The 20,394-nt window shown below is 54.3% G+C and overlaps 1 protein-coding gene across 1 annotated transcript in view; it reads right to left on the reverse strand.

Annotated features, from left to right (window-relative positions):
* Positions 1–20,394, reverse strand: part of LOC123624311 (spectrin beta chain, non-erythrocytic 4) — a 62,292-nt gene that overhangs the window by 16,053 nt on the left and 25,845 nt on the right. Inside the window, exons 13-19 of the mRNA XM_045531964.1 lie at positions 19,155–20,097; positions 17,735–17,872; positions 16,032–16,782; positions 13,922–14,124; positions 10,251–10,341; positions 6,661–6,807; positions 5,101–5,364 (exon numbers count right to left, since the gene is read on the reverse strand). Coding sequence (XP_045387920.1) covers positions 5,101–5,364; positions 6,661–6,807; positions 10,251–10,341; positions 13,922–14,124; positions 16,032–16,782; positions 17,735–17,872; positions 19,155–20,097 — 2,537 coding nt within the window. The remainder of the gene's footprint in view (positions 1–5,100; positions 5,365–6,660; positions 6,808–10,250; positions 10,342–13,921; positions 14,125–16,031; positions 16,783–17,734; positions 17,873–19,154; positions 20,098–20,394) is intronic.

Here is a 20,394-nt window from a genome sequence, read left to right on the forward strand (position 1 = left end):
TGGGGAGGGAAGAGCTGACTACACTCTGGCTAAAGCAGGAGGCTCCAAGTCCCCCCTCTGAAACCCAAATGACCAAAAAAGGACACAGACGCTCAGGCTTGCCAGTTATCAAAAAAATGCAAATGCATGCACCACAGTGAGCTATCACTTCCCACCCATCAGACTGGGAAAAATCTAAAAAGTCTGAAGATACCAAGTGTTGACAAGGATGGGAGGAAACAGGAACTCTCCTTTGCAGCTGGGGAGACAGCATTAATTGGCATAAGGACCCAGGCAAGCAGTCTGGCAAGATCCAGTGACACGAAGACAGCTCTAACTTTTAACACTATATGAATATTTCACATACCACCCCCCAAAATATATTTTTAAAAAGCATAGAAGGCTCACGCCTGTAATCCCAGCACTTTGGGAGGCTGAGGCAGGAGAATGGCTTGAGGCCAGGAGTTGGAGACCAGCCTGGGCAACATAGCGAGACCCTGTCTCTACAGAAAAACAAAAACAAAAACATTATCAGTCATAGTGGTGCGCTCCTGTATTCCTAGCTACTGGGGAGGATGAGGCAGGAGGACAGCTTGATCCTCAGAGTTCAAGGCTGCAGTGAGCTATGATCAGGCCACTGTGCTCCAAACTGAGCAACAGAGCCCTACCTAAAACAAAACAAAACAAAACATGGCGAGGGGGAAATGCCCCATAGAAACAAATGAAATGACTGTATCACGTAAAAAACATAACCAAAGTGAAGGTGGGGAGATAACTGATGTAAAACTGAAGACCTGCAGACAAATACTGAATCTGTTAGGTTTGTTGGGTCAGCAATTCTGAAACTACTTAATGTATCATGTCTCATCTTCAAGACGTCCATATGAGGTCAGTACTATTATTATGCCCATTATACTGCAGAAGAAACTGAGGCACAAAGAGGTAGTCACTTCCCCAGGCCACCCAGTTGGTACAGCCCAGAGCCAGGGCTTCACCCCAGGCAGCCGTGCTCCAGCATCCACACCTTTGACTGTGATGCTGTGCTGCCTCCCACGGTCCTGCTGTCCACGAGTGGCTTAGCTCACGCGCCTGTCCTATCACACAGAGGCATCTGAGACTCAGCACGAGAGGCAAAGCCACTTGCCCAGCATCACACAGCTAGTGAGTGGCAGAACTAAGATTCAAACCCACACCTGCCTGAGCCCCAAGTCTCTGCCTTTGGCCACCACAATACGCTGCTTGGGAAGGATCAGTAATCGTGGTAAGATCACTAACGACCCTGGCAACAGCTGCTGCTGTGCTGGATGTTTTCATCTGCCCCTCCTGACCCACGGTCCAAGCCTCTCCACTCTGCTCTGTGCCCGGGGGGCTGACCTGCATGGACCGAATCAGCCGCTCCCCCTGCCCTTTGCCAACACTGGCTACATAATTTTCAGGGCCCAGTGCAAAATGAAAACACAAGGTCCCCTGTTCAAACTTTATTAAGAACTTCAAGGCCGGGTGTGGTGGCTCACGCCTGTAATCCTAGCACTCTGGGAGGCCGAGGTGGGAGGATCGCTCAAGGTCAGGAGTTCGAGACCACCCTGAGCAAGAGCAAGACCCTGTCTCTACTAAAAAAATTGAAAGAAATTATCTGGACAGCTAAAAAATATATATAGAGAGAAAAAATTAGCCGGGCATGGTGGTGCATGCCTGTAGTCCCAGCTACTCGGGAGGCTGAGGCAGGAGGATCACTTGAGCCCAGGAGTTTGAGGTTGCTGTGAGCTAGGCTGATGCCAGGGCACTCTAGCTTGGGCAACAGAATGAGACTCTGTCTCAAAAAAAAAAAAAAAAAAAAAAAAAAGAACTTCAAGACACCAACAGTAGGGCATTAAACCAAGTGTGGGGCCCTGTGCAACTCCATGGTCAAGTGCCCACGAAGCTGGCCCTGGTCGACTCAGGGGAGCTCAACAGGAGCCTAGATGGACAGAGGGGAGTGGGGCTGGGCTGTTAGTTCCCCAGCTCTTCCCTGCTGCAGTGCCATGGGCTGGCTGCCATTCTTGACTAAGGTTCCCAGCTCCTGTCTGGCGACCCTCTCCTTCTGAGTTCCAATAACCTCTCCTCCCTGCCTCCTCACACTGGGGGAGGTAAAGGCTCCCCCCATGCTAGCCCCACAGTGCCATACTCTTCCCTGTGCCTTCCCCATACCCTGCTCACACGTTTGTCAAGAAACACTTTATAGGCCGGGTGCAGTGGCTCACGCCTGTAATCCTAGCACTCTGGGAGGCCGAGGCAGGAGGATCACTTGAGCTCAGGAGTTCAAGACCAGCCTGAGCAAGAGCGAGACCCTGTCTCTACCAAAAATAGAAAAAATTAGCTGGGTATGGTGGCCCGCGCCTGTAGTCCCAGCTACTCGGGAGGCTGATGCAGGAGGATTGCTTGAGCCCGGGAGTTTGAGGTGGCAGTGAGTTATGATGACGCCACTGCACTCCAGCCATAGTGACAGAGGAAGACCATTTCTCAAAGAAAGGAAGAAAGAAAGAAAGAAAGAAAGAAAGAAAGAAAGAAAGAAAGAAAGAAAGAAAGAAAGAAAGAAAGAAAAAGAAAGAAAGAAAGAAAGAAAGAAAGGAAAGGAAAGGAAAGAAACAAAAAAGGGAACACTTTATAAGCCCTCCCCAATTTCCCTCAGTTGAGCGTGTCTTCCGTTTCCAGTTGGGACCCTGACAGTCAGAGATCCCCATTTCTCGGAGGCTCACCATATCCTGGGCACTGCGCTAAGTGGGTCTTTTCTGGGCACAACCTCTCCTGGCCCTGGGAGGCCCGCACTGATAGGGTCCTACTTAAGAGAGAAGACAGAGGCTCAGGGACAGACTAAATGTAGCATTGAATGGCCACTTGGTAGCTGTGTGACCTTGTGTGGGCCACAGATCCTTTGTGTGCTGTGGTTTTCTCATGGGTACGGTGAGGATAATGACAGCACCTCCCTTATAGGGCTGCTGCAGAGGGGAGAGGGGTTAATGGTACCTGGCACACCAGTGGTTCTCAAAGTGTTGTCTGGGGACCCCTGGGGACCCCTGAGATCTTTTCAAGGCATCTGCAAGGTTACAACTATTTTTATAAAAATACTAAGATGTTATTTGCCTTTATTTCTCATTCTCTCCTGAGTACGCAGCAGGGTTATTCAGAGACCAGATGACCTGAGCTCATGGAACTGACCAAACGCAGAACCAGATGTGAGAAGCCGACTCTCTTCTATTCCAGCCATGAAAGAGAGTTGCAAAAATGAGAACAGTGCCAATCTTCTCACTACATTTTTTTTCTTGGAAACTATAGTTATTCTTCATAAAAGAATGCTATTTGGGTTAAGATGTGATGAATTTAATACTGTTTGAAAATGAATCAATAATTTAAACATGTGTCAGTTTTCATTTTAATATGATAAATATCAATAGGTCTAATCCACACAAACAAAAGCTCTTTGAGGATCTCGATAACTTTTAAGGGTGTGAAGGGGTCCTGGAGACCAAGACATTTGAGAACTACTGGTCTATTTAAAGTAATGAGGCCTGGTGAAGTGGCTCACACTGAGGCAGAAGGATCACCCGAGGCCAGGAGTTCAAGACCAGCCTGGGCAACATAGCAAGACCCTCCATCTCTACCAAAAACATTAAAAATAAGATTAAATAAATAAGTAAAGTTGTGACTTCATTGGACATCACATTCAGATCTGTTTGTTCTTTGCTCTTTTGCTTGCCTTCCCCATCAGAATGTGAACCCCATGAAAGAAGCCATTTTTCATCCATCTTGTCTACTGCTATATTCCAATAGCTAGAAAAGTGCCTGGTACACAAGAGATGCCCAATAAATACTTGATGCAAAGGTGAATGAATAAATACTCATCAGTGTCATCATGCATTTATTATTAGTCTGCTTTTTCCCCCACACTATGCCAACCACTTTATAACCATAACTATGCAGGAGGTGTATCAAAAAGGAGGAGTGAAGAGTTGAGGAAACTGGATTTGAATCCAGGCTCTGCCACTTGCTACCCTGGGCAAGTAAATTTACCTCCTGGAGCTGCAGTTTCCCATCAGTCATCATGAGGTATTGTTCCTGGCATGTACAGGCAGGAGCCATTGCACCTTGGGAGGTGAGAATAATGCCTACGTTTGCCTCGGGTCACTCCACGTGAACTATCATGGACTGAGCACTAGCCAGCTCCAAGCTGGGAGCAGAGATAAAGCAGACAGTGTGTCTGTTCTCTAGAGCCCCATGTTTCATAAGAGAGATGCTGGCTAGCTGTGCATCCTTGAGCCAGGCACTTAACCTTCTGTGCCTCAGTTTCCCCATTAGTAAAGTGGGGAATAACGGCTGTACCAATCTCCAAGAGTGGCTGGGAGAGGTCAGTGGCTGGGAGAGGTCAGTGGCTGGGAGAGGTCGGTGGCTGCTTGGCCCAGGGATGAGTAGAGGAAGTGCTCAGTGAATGTCACTATAATTCTACGCAAAGCCATTGCCCTATCTCTGGATCTTGGTTTCTCCATTGAGGAAACAGGTGACAGGGTCCTGCAAAACCTTCAGCATGCTGGTTGCTAACATACTGCTTTGTGGCTCTAAACCCTTCCTTTTCCCCTTTGTACTCCATACCCTAGAGCAGCGGTCCCCAACCATTTTGGCATCAGGGACCAGATTCATGGAAGACAATTTTTCCATAGACTGGGGGGGGGAGGACAGAGAGCTCAGGTGGTGATGTGAGCAAGCGGAAGTGGCTGTAAATACAGACGAAGCTTCACTTGCTCACCTGCCACTCATCTCCTGCTGTGCACCGCCACCCCAATCAACTGGTTCCTAAGTTTCATGGAAGACAATTTTTCCACCACAGACAGGAGGCAGGATGGAGCTCTGTGGCCCAGTCCCTAACTGGGGGTTGGGGACCACAGACCTAGAGAGTGGTGGCTGTTTCCAACAGTTACTACTACTTGGATTGCTTCAGTATTCCCTTTCTGTTCTTCCACCCCCTTCCACACATTTGAAATAAATCCTTACATTAAATCCCCTCTGTTTGAAATGCCTTGAGTGGGGTTTGACCCTGATCTGACCTCTCTGTGGTGTAGGGAGTCCCCATCTGGGCCAGCCAGGCTGTACCTGCAGCTTCTTCAGTTGGCTGTTGACGGTGGCCAGGTCCCCGCCAGGGTCCACATCTTGCAGCTGGCTTTCCATGTGAAGGAGCTTCTTGTCCAGCTCAGCGAAGCTCTGCACTAGCTGGTCAGCCTTGCTGGCCTCAAAGAGCTGCCGCGCCTTGGCCTGGGTGGTACTCTCCAGCTCCGCCCAGCACTGCCGGATCTCGCCCAACTTCTTCCTCACAGAGGCGGCCAGCTCTGGCTTCTCCTGCATCAGTTGCTGGCCCTCCTGCCCCAGGCAGGTGGATGGCAGGAAATGAGGAGGAGGGGACGGGTGGTGGGGAGGGACAGAGAAATATGGCGGGGCAACAGGATACAAGGATAGATGTGGGGAGAGAGTCAGAGGTGGGAAGTTGGAGACACACAGGGAGACAGAGACAGAGGGGTAGATGCAGAGATACACCCAGAGATGGAAGGAACCAAGGAAAAGAGACAAAAAGAGAAAGAGAGACAGATATAGGTGATGGGAGGGAGACAGAGAGAGGGAGGGAGAGAAAAGAGACACAAACAGAGACAAGGGAAAGAGACAGGGAGAGATAGTCACAGAGCGATGGACACAAGAGGCACACACAGAATCAGAAACATGTGGAGAGGAACATGAGACAGACAAGGAGAGACAGACGGAGATAAAAGAAAGACAGAGAGTGAGAGAGGCAGAGAGAGAATGAACTTTCATTAAACTCAAAGTCAAGAAGATTGGCTTTGCCACATGCCACAATTTATGGGCCATGAATGGCCATTTAAGGGTTTAGGGCCAACCCAGGGCTTTCTGTTTGAGTCAGAAGAGTGGGAGTATCCAGGGCTGCAGGTCTAGGGGTTCAGCTAGAGTAGGGAGAAGTTCTAGGGGTGAAGATTTAGAGCAAAAAATCTTGAGTCCCTCGGAAGTCAAGCTCATTGGTGGCCCAGAGCTACATATATTATATTACATATTAAAAGTAACAGTATCATAGTAATTACAGCTCTTAGGTGCTTGGCCTTGTGTTAAGAACTTTATGTGCACAAGAGCCAGGGAAGTGGTTATATTTATTATTTAATTAATTTTACAGAAGAGCAAACTGAAGCTCAAAGAGATTCAAACAATTCCCCAAGGCCCCACAGATTGTAACAAGCATGGATACAATTAGAACCCAGGGTTGTAAGAATCCAAAGTGCACTTTAACCTTGGGCTTCCCAGGGCTGTCTCAGCTCATCTCCCTGACCCTCCATCTTAGGTGCTCCAAAGGGTATGGGAGGTAGTAGCCTGGTAGAGGAGCTTATAGGAAGGAGTGAAATATTTAACAAATAGGAGGATATAGGCACCATTTGGACAAGATGTTGGCCATTTTACAGGTGGGCAAACTGAGGCTCCAAGAGGTTACATGAATCACTCCACACCACATAGCTAGGAATAGATATGGAGTGGATTTGAACCAGTTCAGGGGGGTGAGAGCAGCAGGATGGCAGCGGAGGGTGCACGAGGTGAGTCGTGGGCTCCCTAGAGCCCTCCACCACCTGGCACGGGCAGAGGGGCCTTCTGCATCCTCACCCTCTCGATCTTCTCCAGCCACTCCTTATTCTGAGCCAGCTCGGCCATGAATGCCTGGTGCCGGAGCCATCTCTTATGCAGCTTGTGGCTGTCTTCCCGCGTGCCATCCCTCGCCATCAGCATCTTCTCGTGGATCCAGCCATCCAGCTGTGCAGGACAGGGTAGGAGGGCTCAGATGGTCGCCACAACCTGGCACAGCCCCCATCCCCTCCAGAACATCCCAGGTTCAGGGCCTGGGCTTCTAGGGTTGAGGGGTGAGGGGAGGAGGAAGGGATGGAAAAACCTTTGTGTTGGGGGGGAGAGGACGGGATAGCACAAACTCCTGAGTAGAAAATGGATGGAAGGGTCCCCAGAATGCATAATACTTTGGCTCCCCTGTCCCAAGGGGAGCCTCCTCAACTCCCCACAATCCCCCCAGGCAAGGCTCCTGGGGCCAGTCAGCCTCCTCTCTGCTGGGGCCAAATTACTACCCCCCCCAAAACAAGCTCTTGGGCCTAATATAGCTAACTCCCAATTCATCTCCAACTCCCCCACTGCAACACTTAGACCCTTTGATTCAGTCTCAACCACTCTAAATAAGGACCAATGCAAGATCCTCAACCATCCCTCAGGGTATCAAATGAAGCCCCCATATCTATCCCTAGCCCCCCAGTATGGCCAGATCACCCCCCAAACCACCTCTCAACTAGTGCCAAGTCTAGCTCCCTCCAAATCAGCCCTCCAATGTGGAGTAGGCTCATCCTCCACAACTGAGATCCAGCCCCCCAATGAGCCCACAAGGCTCCCCAAATCCAGCCCTGGGAATCTAAGACCACAATTCCCCCAAACCATCCCCAGTTCAAGCCTGCAATCAAAGCCAACCCCCAAATTCAGGCAACAAGGCTGCCTCTGACTCCCCAAACCAGTCTACCCAAAAATCTAGCCCCAAACTCCCCAAGGTAGATCACATCAAACCTCTCAACCCAGCCAGCCCCCCGCCTCACACACCAAGCCAGTCCTAGTCCTCCCACCCCAGAACAAAATCAGCCATCCAAAAATGCAAGCACCAGGAGTGGGCCCTTCTCGCTGTCCTGGGAAGGACCAATCACAGGGCTGCTTTCTGAGCCTTCCCCCCCACATAAACCCGGCCTCTGGGAAAAAAAAAAAAAACAAGACTTGTCCCCCAAGCTGGAACCTCCCCACTCATGACCAAACCCGGCACCTGGGACAGTTTGCTCCTCCCCCTTCTCCTCCCCCCTTCCAGTCACAAGATCCTCCTCCTCCCTCCTGCAAAAAAGAAAAAAAAAAAAAAATACCGGACTCTAGCTATTGCCTCCGCGGTCCCGGGAGGCAATTGCAGTCATACCCAAGGACAAATCCCAAGCCGGCCAAACCCCACCCCACATCCCCTGAGCATATGCTCCCCAGGGGTCCAGGAGAGCTTCACACTCCCTCATACACACACACACTGGAACCCAGTAAAATGCTGAATCCCCCAACTCAATTCACAGGTCCCCGACACGCAGGGAAGAGTCCAACTGCAACCGCAGCCTGGGGTGAAGGCAAAGCCCATAAAGGAGGTGGTATCCCGTTCTCAAGGTAAAGCCCCCTCCAAAGTGATTCCCTCCCTCACTGAGGGCAGAGCCAGACTCCCCAACAACTAAGGAAAAGCCCCCCCAAAGTCAGAGCCCTCCAGACCCAGAGCGAATCCAAGATCCTCATCGCCCGAGGCAGAGCCCTCCCGAAAGTGATTCACCTCCATCATCCAACACTGACACAGATCCCCCAAGGACCAAGGAAGAAACCCCCAAAAGGTTGAGTATCCTCCAACCCCAGGGCAAACCTCAGATTCCCCATTACCCAGAGAAGAGCCCCCTAGAGAGGCTGAGACGCCCTTAATCCCCAGGGCAAATTCAGACTGCCCTACGAGTAGTCTTAGAAGTCCCCCTCTTCGCGTCCCTCCCCGGGGGGCCGGCCCCAGTCCCGTCTGCGCCAGCACCGCGGACAGCTCCCGGCGCCCTTGCCCCTCCCCCAGGGCGGGGGTCCCGGCGCCAGCCCGGCCCGCCCCCGCACCGCCCCCGCCCCTCCCTCCCGCGGCCCCGGCGGGCGAGCACGCGCCCGAGCCCCTCCCCCCATCTCGGCGGGGGCGCGCGCCAGCCCCCTCCCCTGGGCGCCCCCGAGACCTGAAGCGGCTGCGGCGTTGGCGGGGCGTCCCTGCGGCGGGCGGGCGAGCGCTCGCCCCTCCACTGCGACGGCGGCGGCGGCGGCGGCGGCGGCGGCAGCGGCGGCAACAGCTGAGGTTCCGGCGGCCGCGCGCCCCCTCCCTCGCCCCCGCGCCGCGGCAGCGCGCCCGCCCGCGCGCGCCCCCTGCCTGCCTCCATGTCCGCCTCCTTGCGGGGCCCGGGTGGAGGGTGGAGAAGGAATCACCACCCGCCCTAAAGCCCCGGGTGGGGGGGCTTCTGCGCCATCTCAGATGATTGCTACATGGTCCAGAACAATCTTGAAGGGGGGGGGGCTCCTGGACCAAATCTCATGGCGGGAAGGGGAGGTGCCCAAGGCCTGTGCTACCTCAGCTCTGTGCGGATGGGGAGTATGGGCAGGGGGCACTGGAGGGGCCTCCCGGACCATCTCTAATGGGAAGAGGCTGGGGCTCCTGGATACCAGAGGGGTAGAGGATATGGGGGGGGGGGGCTGAAACATCTCTTGTACTACTTCAGAACAATTCCCAGTGCGGGTGAGGGGGAATGGGGGTTCCTGGACCCATCTCTAATGGCTTGAGCCCCGGCCTACCTCAGTCATGGGGGGTGGTACATGGAGGCCCTTGTGTTTCATATGTGGGAGAACGATCTCCCATGGGGTTCAACATGGACAGGGTCAAACCATCTTTAATTGGGGGTAGGGGGAGGTCAGGGACCTGGTTCCTGACCCGTCTTTGGTTGGAAGAAACTTAGGTATGAGGTCATGATGGTGGCGGGGGATGATCCTGGTGGCACAGATGGAGGAGCTTGGGGCCAGGACTGTCTCTGTTTGGGGGTTAGGAAAATGTTTACTGGGCCATCCCTAATGTGGCCGGAGTCCAGAACAGTTTCTGTGGAATGCAGGGAAAGGAGGGGGAGTTGGCGAGTCTCCTGAACTGGCTCTAATAAGGAAGGGAGCTGGGACCATCTCTGATTTGGGGGGATCCCTGTGTGTAATCTCCGAGGGAGAGGGGCTTGATTCCTGGGGACCTTTAAAGGGGCGAAGCCTTGGTTTGGAGCGATATGGGCTGCGGGCCACCCCCGCCCCCCGCTCCCGGAGTAGAGAGGGTCTCATAAATCTCCAGAGGGAAAGGTGAGCTCAGCGCGCGTCCCCGCGGGACCCGTAGGCGCGGACGCGCGCCGTTGCCAATAGCGCCCGGGGCCCGCCCTCCTTCCCCGGAGCCGGCGTGGGCGGGCAGCTACTTGCAGAGCATGCGCACTGAGACCGGGCGCCGCGCGCCTCCTGGCGGCGCAGAGTGAGCATTGCTCCGCGACCCACTTAGACGGGGCGTCCCCACCCCCACCTCTGCCAGGGAGCGCTTCTCTAGCTATGAAAGTGGGCGTCGCCGTCCCCAGCACAGCTGGAGGTCCTACCTCGTGGCAGTCTCGGAGGAAGTGCTGCAGCTCAAGCTGGTCGTGTAGTTTCTGCAGCCACTGGTGGGCCCGTAACTGGTTTTCTTGGCTCCTGGGGATGGGGAGATAAGGGTTGGGGAGAGGTCCGGGGAGGGGCTGTCCTAGGGGGAGGAAGGGGGACCCCTGGTAGTACGACGGTGAGGGCATCGGGCTGAACAGGGGGAGGGAAGCCTGGGGCCAAAGTAAGAGCGAGAGGAGAGACCAAGGTAGGAATGGCGGGAGAGGCGGTCTGGGAAAGGCAGGGAATCATTACTGGGGCGGAGGCAGGACAGGGCTGGAGAGAGGCAAAGAGAGAAACAGACAGAGGAAGGGGGGGAGAGAGAGAGAGAGAGATACAGAAAGAGATAAGGACCTAGAGAGAAAGATAAACAGACAGACACAGGACCAGAGACAAAGAGATAAACAGAGACCTCAGGAGGGAATGGCTGACAGAGACCCGGAAAGAGAGAGAACAGGGACAGAGAAAGAAGAGATGGAGTGGGAGGTGGAGTCAGGGAGGACAGAAAGAGAACCTGAGAGCAGCGAAGGAAAGAGGAGGAGGCAGAGGGAGGGAAAGTGACGGAGGGAGTCAGGGCAGGGGCAGCCCGGACAGGGACAAGCAGAGAAGTGGCAAGATGCCACCAGGAAAAGACAGGGCCTGACAGACAGACAGAGGAGGGCACAGAGTTCGAGAGGAAAGAGTGCAGGGTGTGGGGAGCGATGGCAGCAGATCTGCAGGGAGGCTGGAGTGGGTGCTCCGGCAGGGAGAGTCAGGCTCTCGGCCAGAGTGAACTGGCCAGGCTGGACCCAGGCCCCACCACCCTGGAGCTGGTGGGGACCACAGCTCCAGGCAGCCTGGCCACCTGCCCGCAGTTCAGGACAAAGTGCCCAAGAAGCCTGGTGGAGGGGGTCGAGGCATCCCACACTGGCTTCCCTGCCAGCCTGTCACTGTCAGTCTCCCGTAGGAAGAGAGAGAATGAGACTCTCCTCCCAAGGTTTCCCTCAGAGTCTTTTATGATCTCCAGGCCCTACACACTCCTACACACCACCCCCTGCCCCTACCTTTCCAAACTCTCCTCTTCCTCCTCCCACTCTTCCCCCCCACTCTGCGACAACCATATGGCCTCCTCACTGTGCCTTTAACAAGCTTCAGGGCCTTGGCACTGGTGGTTCCCTCTGCCTGGAATGCTCTTTCCCCAGCATCTACTCAAAGGCCACTTTCCTCATGAAGTCCCTCCTGAACACTCCCCAACACTTTCTGTCTTTCTTCTCCAATCCTCTCCTTAGCACTTGCCATGATCTGACACATTGTATATGTTACTTATATATCTTGTCTGTCTCCCACACCAGGATGTCATTTCCATGAGGGCGGGGAATTTTGTCTGTTTAGTTCTTAGCTCTATCCCCAATGCCTAGAAAATGGGCTTGGCACACAGTAGGTGCTCGATACATTTTTGTTAAATAAACGCAAGAGAGACATACAGGCAGAGAGAAAGAGACATGGGAGAAATAGAGAGGCAGAAGAAGACAGGGTTAGCAAGATGCAGATGGAGGGAGAAAAAAACAGAGAAAGAGAGAGAGAGAGCAGGAAACAGACACAGAAATGGAGAGATGGAAGAAAAGAGAGAGTGTGTGGGAGACAGTTTCAGAAAGTGCCAGAGAAGACAGGAAGGGCCTGAGACAAACCAGGGAAGTACAGCCTGCGTCCTGCCGCCGGCTGGGCTCAGGAGCCAGGAAATAGGAAATGCCTCTGAAATTGAGCTGAAATCAATCCCTCCAGGGCCTTCACCAGCCAACTGTCAAGCCTCAGTCCTAGGGATGAGGAAAATGCCTGTCTCCGTGAGGGTGAGAAAACAACAAGCTTCAAATCCCAACTGTGCCACTTCCTGACTGTGACCCTGGGGCAAATCAGGGTTCCCTCCTCTGAGCCTCATGTGCACAATGCAGGTAAGAACAGCACCTCACATACAAGTTCCAGGTGAGTTTCCAGGCACAGAGAGACTAAGAGACTTGCCCTGAATCTCACAGGTTGAATGGTGGAGGCAGGACTAGGACCTGGCCCTGTCTGATGACAGAGCCCCAGTCCCCAGCTCTGCATGGTTCTGGCCCTCTCGTGGGTGCAGAAAGCCCTCCCACCCCTCCCATAGGGTGGGAAATGTGTCTCTAGACAAGTAAATGGCTGTGATGTTGGGGTGGGGTGCAGGGATTGGTCCATCTCAATCCCTGCTGTGTCCCCATCTCACCCAGCACAAGCCTGGGGCGCATGCCCCCTCTGGGCTCCCACAGCCCCCTGCACTTCTCCATCCAGGCCCTGGCCCCTCTGCCTGGGCTTCCTCCATCCCCCCCCACCCGACCATTGCGGGCCATCCTTGTCAGATAATGTACAAGTACAGTGAAGCAGGAATCATATTCTCTCCTGGTCACTGCTGTGTGCCCAGGATTGCCCCACACAGGGCCTGGAACAGAGCGCGGGCTCAGTGCATGTTTAATTGAAGAATAAGTGAAGACATAATAGAATGAAAGGCATAATTAATGAATGAATGAAAAGGAAGGAATAAATAGATCATGGTATGAACAGTCTCCTGGGCTCCTCCTGCTCATTCTGCATAGCCTGGCATGCAGCAGGTGCTCAAGCAATGTGGGCCAAAGGAAGGAAGGGTCCAGGCCTGGAGAGGGGATGCTAGATGATGTGTTTGCATCCTCCGGACCAGAATTCCCATAAAGGTTTCCTTTAGAAACCTCCAGCCTTGTCCCAGAGCCCTGAACAGAAAAGGGGCTGAGGTCTCCGGGCTGTGTCTGGTGAAGTGACCAGGTCTAAGGTGGAAGAAGAGGCGCTGGGCCCTCTTCCAGCCTGGATCATGTCAGAGAGAGCCACAGGACCAGAGAGGAGAAAGCTGCGGTCACCAGGAGGGCCACAGTGACAGTGACTGACAGAGAGAACGAACTGGGAAAGGACTCTCCATGAGAGCTGGGTTGTTTGTTTGTTTGTTTTGGAGGGTGGTGGTGCTATTTTGTTCAGGGCCTAGAATAGTGTGCCTGGCACACAGTAGATGCTCAATAAATTTCTTTGCTTGATTAGTGCAAGGACAGGCAAGAAGACAGTGACAGAAGAAAAAGGATAAAGCACAAGAGAAGCACGAGACAGATAGACACACACACACACTCTGGGCGTTTCTCAGAGAACTGGGTGGCTGGGGCCAGGCAGAGGTGCTTATTCAAAACATTTGACAACCACCATGGCAGGGGACACTGTCCCATCTAGAAAGCTGGAACACAACCTGTGCCTGGCCTCTAGCGGCTGGATCTGGGGAGATCTGGGGGTTCCCACGGAGGGTCTAGAAAAGCAGGGAAGATGCTGGGACGCGTAAGGAAATACATTAACATACTAACAGCTCTGGCTATCCTATGCTGAGGGCAGGCTTGGGAGGGAAACTTCATTGTTTGTCTTTCTGTATCTTTTGGGTTTATAACCTTGTGTTACTTTTTCACGAAGTACCCATTTAAATCAAATCTAAAACAATATGGAATTAAATAGAAATCAGAAAGGGCCAGAGAAGCAGAAATGGTCACAGAAAGGAGGGGACTCTGGCTTCCTGCACCCCTCCCGTGTGCCAAGGGCCCACCCCCTGTGCCCTGGAGTCTGGGGGACCTACTTCTCCAGCAGCCGGGTCACGGCCTCCTGGGCCTGCTCCCCGTAGACATTGCCCTGCCTCAGCAGGCCCTCCGCAGCCTGCACGGCCACCTGCATCTTTTGCTGGTTCAGCTCCATCGTGGTGAGAAAATCCCGGTGCCGTTTCAGCGCCTCTTCCACGGACTCCACTGTGCTTGGGAGCTCCGCGCTCGATAGCGCCATCTCCTGGGAAGTCGGAGGAGTGGCACAAAAGTCAGTCTCCCTCCGTACCATCACCCAGGAGAGGCCGCCAGCCCAGCTTGCCACACTCTCCTCCCCATTGCTAGCATCCAACATTCCAGGCACGGTCCTGCCTCAGGCCCTTTGCCCATGCTGGTCCCTCTGCCTGGCAGTCTGTCCCTCTAGATATCCCCTCAACTGGCTCCTTCACTTTCTTTAGGTCTCTGACCACCCTGCCAAAAATATCAACTCCCACCCCAGCCATTTCCCTGACCTTGCCAAATTATTTATCATATATAAAACATATGTAATACCTGACAACATGACATATGCATTACTTTTTTTTTTTTTTGAGACAGAGTCTCACTCTGTTGCCTGGGCTAGAGTGAGTGCCGTGGCGTCAGCCTCGCTCACAGCAACCTCAAACTCCTGGACTTAAACAATCCTACTGCCTCAGCCTCCCAAGTGGCTGGGACTACAGGCACGCGCCACCATGCCTGGCTAATTTTTTCTATATATATTTTTACTTGGCCAGATAATTTCTTTCTATTTTTAATAGAGACGGGGTCTCACTCTTGCTCAGGCTGGTCTTGAACTCCTGACCTCGAGCGATCCACCCACCTCGGCCTCCCAGAGTGCTAGGAGTACAGGCGTGAGCCACCACGCCCTGCCTGGATTACTTTTTACTCTCTTCACATAATAGCATGTCAGCCACGTGAGGGTGGGATTTTGTGCCTGGCACAGACGAGGCACTCAGTAAGTATTCGATTCATAGCAAGCCTGAACTGGGTGCTGTGTGACCTCAAGGAAGTTCTTTCCCCTCTGGGGTTCGTTTTCTAACTGGTAAAATGGGTGGGTCAGGAACAATCTCTCAAGGCCACTTCAGCTCCATATTTAATCATCTCATGATTCAGGAGCTCTCTGTCTGTCCCTCCACCCTGGTAATCCCCAAATCAGTCATCATCCCCTAGATCAGCAGTCCCCAACCTTTTTGGCACCAGGGACTAGTTTCATGGAAGACGATTTTTCCACGGATGGTGGGGGTAGGGGGAGAAGAGCTCAGGTGGTGATGTGGGGAGCAGCTGTAAATGCAGATGAAGTTTTAGCTCAAGCATTCCCAGCTCATCTGCTGTGTACGCCCCCCCCATGGCAGGGGGTGTGGCATTCCTAGGGGGTTGGGGACCCAAGCCCTAGATAACCAGCATAGGTGGTCATCCTTTCTGTTATGATCCCCAAACGTTGGTACGTACTCTTGGACAACCTAAAAACTGGGTGTTCTATCTTGCCAAAATCCTCAAACTTGGTTCCCATCCCAGAAAGATCTCCAAACTGGATCGCCTGTCCCTTGATAATCATTGCATTTGGTTCCTCAAGCCACAAACACAATTACCCTTTCCAAAGAATCCACCAGTTGTCATCCCCAATAATGAAAATAATTTGCTAATTTAGGCACCCACAACCATAAAATCCATCCTTAATGACCTAAATAACCTCTCAGCCTGTTCCCTACCTCCACAATATTAATCCTGTTATCCACCCAAGATCTTCTTTGAACCCCATTTAACCATCACTAACCAACCTCATACTTTTCTTTTCTTCCAGATAATCCACAAACCCAGGAAGCCACTCCAATAAATATCCAAGTGCATTACTTACTCGGGATAGTCCACGACTGTCACCTCCGATGAGACACCAACCCTCTTCACCCATCATACTACATACTCACATTGGAGGAACCACAAACTCAGTTATTCATTCTGGATACCCTCCCAACTCCTGCCACAAACCCAGTGGTCCCCCCAAACACACACACACACACACTTCCCTGTTCCTCCAACCCCCCGCGGCCTCGGACCCCCCCTCCCACACACACACACACACACACACACACACCGCACACGCGGAGTGGGCACCTGGTTACGCAGCACGGCGAGTGCCTGGCGTAGGTCGCGCAGGAAGAGCTGGTAGACATGGGCCTGCACCAGCGCCTCCCTGCGCGCCTCCCACAAGCCGAGCAGTTTGTGCCAGCCAAGCTCGAGGTGGGGCAGCCACTCGTCCAGCGCCAGGCCCGGGCCTAGGTCCGCGCCGTCGTTCGCCAGCAGCGCCTCGCTGGCCGCCACGATGCGCGCATAGTCCTCCTCGCGCTGGTCCACCTCCTCCTTGAGCGCAGCGTGGCGCGCCAGCAGCGCGTCCGCCTCTTCTAGGCTGCTGGGCAGGGGCCCCTCGCTGCCACCCGCCGCCTCCTGGGCGCGCACGAGCCAGTCCAGGAAAGCGTCCAGGTCATGCAAGAAGCGCTGTAGGCGCCCAGCCGCCGCCACCGCCTCACCGCAGGCCTGAGCCGAGCTGGCTAGCCCGCCCCACTCGGTGCCCAGCTGCTCTGCGCCCTGGTGCAGCCGCGCCGCCTGCGTCGGGAAGCGCGCAGCCAGCAGGGCCGCCTCCTCCAGAAGGGCCGCCTGGCGTGGCTCGAGCGCTTGCAGAGCGGCCTCTAGGCCGCTAAGGCGCCACTGCAGGGCGCCCCCTGCGCGGGGTGCGCTCTCCACGGCTCGCCGCTTCTCGCGCACCTGGGCGCGCACCTCGGCCACCTCCAGGACATGGTTCTCCACCAGCAGCACCGCGCTCACTTCCTCTTTGCGCTGTTCCACCAGCTCCACTATGCGGTTCCACCTGCGCAGGGGAAAGAGGACGACTTGGGGAGGATAGGGACTCGTCTTGGGCGTGGAGGGTCCTCCGACCCAGGGTAGAATCCTGGCCCTGGGTGTGACCTTGAAAAGTCACTTTATCTCACCGATCCCCAGTCTGCCTGTGTAAAATGGAACTCCACCAGGCATATTCGCTTAGAGCAGCGGTTCTCAATGTGTAATCCGAGCGAGGTCAAAACTATCTTCACAATAATGCTAAGATGCAGAGGCCGCATGACAGAGACTGAATGCAGAAGCCGATTTAAGAGCCCAACTGCCTTCTCTTAAGCCAGACATTAAAGAGATTTGCAAAAGTGCGAAAACCAATACCACTCTTCTCACTACATTTTTTGGTTTGGGGAAAAAAAAGTTATTTCTCATAAAAATATGTTGGTTATGTTGACATGTAATAGGTTTGGGGTTTTTAAATTTTATTTATTCATTTAATTTTGAGACACAGGGTCTCAACATGTTGGCCAGGCTAGAGTGCAGTGGCTGTTCGTAGGCGCAGTCATAGTACCTGAGTCTTCTGAGTGGCTGGGACCACAAGAATGCACTGCACCAGCTGTTTTCTTTTTCTTTTTTTGAGACAGAGTCTCGCTCTGTTGCCCAGGGTAGAGGGCAGTGGCATCATCAGAGCAAGACTCTGTCTCCTAAATAAATAAATAAACTAGCAAATAAAGTAAAATCACCCCCAATCTCTGGTTACGCTCTCGTAGGTCACTCTATTTCTTGCATAAAGCCTTACAACTTTCTAAATATCTTGTTCTTTATTAGTTTATTCAACTGTCTCTCTGCCTCCTCTTCAATGGACACACCACAAGGGCAGAGATTGGAACTCTGATATCGGAAAAACCCCAGTTCAAGTTCTGCTCTGGCCAGATTTGCCTTGTGACCTTGGGCAAAAAATGTCCTTGTCTGATCCTCAGCTCTCTTACCTGCTGTTGAGGTGGTCCTGGCAGGAGCGCACCTCATCTGAGCTGGGGTGGCCTCCTTCCACCAGCTCCTGCACTGTGTGGTTCACATCCAGAACGCGGCCCATCAGACTGTTCATCTCCTGGTCCAGGCTCTCGAATCTATAGAAGGAGGACAAAGGTGCTTAGAGACCTGGACTGTGGGGACCTTGGCTTTTCTGAAACTGCCGTTTCCTGGTTCTACCTCTAAGTTCTCAGGCGCCTTTGCTGCTCCTCTTCTACCTGCTGCTTAAATGTTGGATTCCTCAGCACTCTGTCCTGGGCCTGCTGGGCTTGCCCTCACTCCCTCTCTGGGCCAGGCCACCCCTGAACTCATGGCCTCCACACATTAGTTGCCAGCCTCAACCTCTTTCCTTTTGAACCTGTCTCTAACCTCAAAGCCTTCTGTATGCCTCCTTGGGCTCCTCATGCCCACTCTGACTCATTGCTCTCAGCATCTCCCCTCAAATTTGTTTTTCCTCTGGGTCCCCTCTCAGGGACAGCCCCACTGTCCCCACCCACCAGCCCCCATGGCCTGTCCACTTGGCCTCCTGCCCTGGTCCAGTCCTGTCCCTTTGCATCTGGGTCCTCACTCCAGTCACCTCTCTGGGCTCTCTGCTACCTCCAGCGCACCCTCCACATGGCAGCCAGGGAGATCTATTTTGAGCTGGGCATGGTCCTCCCTCGTTTAAAACAATTGGGTGAGGAGCAGGCCTGTGTTTCCATCAATGCCCAGCACAAGACCTAGAATGGAGCAGGCACTCATGGAAACCACAAATACCTGTTGAATGAATGAATGAATGAATGAATGAACAAGATCCTCAGGGAGAGGGGGACACAGAGGGAGAACAGACATTGTTCACCCACTAATTGAACAACTCATCACTAAGTCAGCCAACAGACAAATCTGTATGTAATATGTCACAGGGTGGTAAGTGCTCTGAATAAATGTAAAGCAGGATGAAGGAAAAGAAGGTGACAAGGGTCAGAGCTATTTTATTAGTTAGGGAGGTGACTTTTGTGCAGGGGCAGTGGGGGTCCCAGGGGAGGAGCCAGGCTGAGGTGCTTAAGTTGTTAATTTCATGCCATTTAAATGTCAGCCTCAGTAGTAATAGCAAATGCTCTTGGAGTGCTCCCTGTAGCCCCAACCATCTGCTGACCGTCCTGTGTGTTTTAACTCATTTACTATTCCCCACAAGCCTGGGTTAGGGGCTGTTTTACAGATGGGCAAACTGAGGTTCAGAGAGGTTGGGCAAGTTGCAGAACTATCACAAATCAGTTAAGGCTGAATCAGGGATTGGAATCCCTAGTTCTATGTGAGCTAACATGGGAACCGTTGAACCAACGAAGGCGAGACTAGGCGCATGAGGAAGGGGACCCAGGAGTCTCACAAGCGCGCGCTCACCGATGCTGCACCACCTCGACGTCGTCCAGTGAATCGGGCACGCGCATGGAGAGCAACCATTGCTCCTTCTCCCCGATCCACAGCTCGCACGCGTGCACCTCGCCGAACATGCGATATACAGCGAGCGCGTCCCTCAGCCACTGGCGTCGCAGGGCGGCCACTTCGGTCACCTCGGCGAACAACTGCTCAGCCTCCACCACGCGCACCTGCAGCGCCACCACCAGCGGCCCGGCGCCACTGGCACCCCCCAGTGTCGCCAGCTGGCGCCGCAGGCTGCCCACGGGCCCGCGATGGGCCTCCACCTCCCCCGTGAGCGCGCGGTGCTGGCGAGCCAGGCGGCGGCTGGACGCTTCGTCGTGGCCGAAGTCGCCGGCGGCTGCCAGGCGATAAGCGTCGCGAAGCCAGTCCAGGAGCCCGTCGAGGTCAGCGCCGAACTGGTGCAGCGCCCGCGCCTCCTGCAGCCGCCGCTCGCGCCGCACCGCCGCCTCTTCCAGCCGCTGCCAGCGGCGCCGGGCGCTAGAGACGCGCTCCGCCAGGCCCGCCAGGTGCACAGTCTCGGCGCCCAGGCCCACGGATCCGCCCGCCGCAGCCAGCTCCTCGCCGCGCCGCAGGGCCTGCTGCAGCAGCGCCCGCCGCCCGCCCAGCTCGCCCTGCAGGATCTTGTGCTGAGCCAGTAGGCGCGCGGTGCTGGACAGGTCGTGAGCGCCACCCGCCGCGCCCGCCGCGCCCGCCGCGCCGCCGCCGCCGCCCGCAGCCTCCAGGAGGCGCTCCTTGTCTCGTGCCCAGCTTTCGGCCTCCTCCAGCTCCTGCAGCAGCGCCCACAGGCTCCGCGAGGCCTCCAGCTCCGCGCGCCGCCGCGCCGCCTGCTCCTGCAACTCCGCCAGACAGCCGTGCACGTGGTTCACCCGGTTGCAGATGACCTGCGGGTCGCAGGGCTGGTAGCCTGGGCCAGTGGAAGGGGAGGATCCGGGTTGGGCACCGGCCAGGGGGTGCCCAAGAGAGGGTGACGCAGGCTACCTAACCCGTCCCTGGCTTGACTTCCTCAGGTCACCAGTCCCCTGCTCCAGGCAGCCTGCCCTGACAGCCCAAGGCTGGAGCAGGCGCCTCCTCTGCCTCCCCCATCCCAGCCCTGACTACTCTGAGCTGTCACTGCTTGTTCTGTCTCCTCCACTGGACTGGGAACTCCCTGAGGACAGAACCTGGGGCTGTCTCTCAGAACTGTGCCAAAGGAAAGTTCTCT

The sequence above is a fragment of the Lemur catta genome, chromosome 19 (assembly GCF_020740605.2).
Source record: "Lemur catta isolate mLemCat1 chromosome 19, mLemCat1.pri, whole genome shotgun sequence".
In the NCBI taxonomy this organism is placed as follows: domain Eukaryota; kingdom Metazoa; phylum Chordata; class Mammalia; order Primates; family Lemuridae; genus Lemur; species Lemur catta.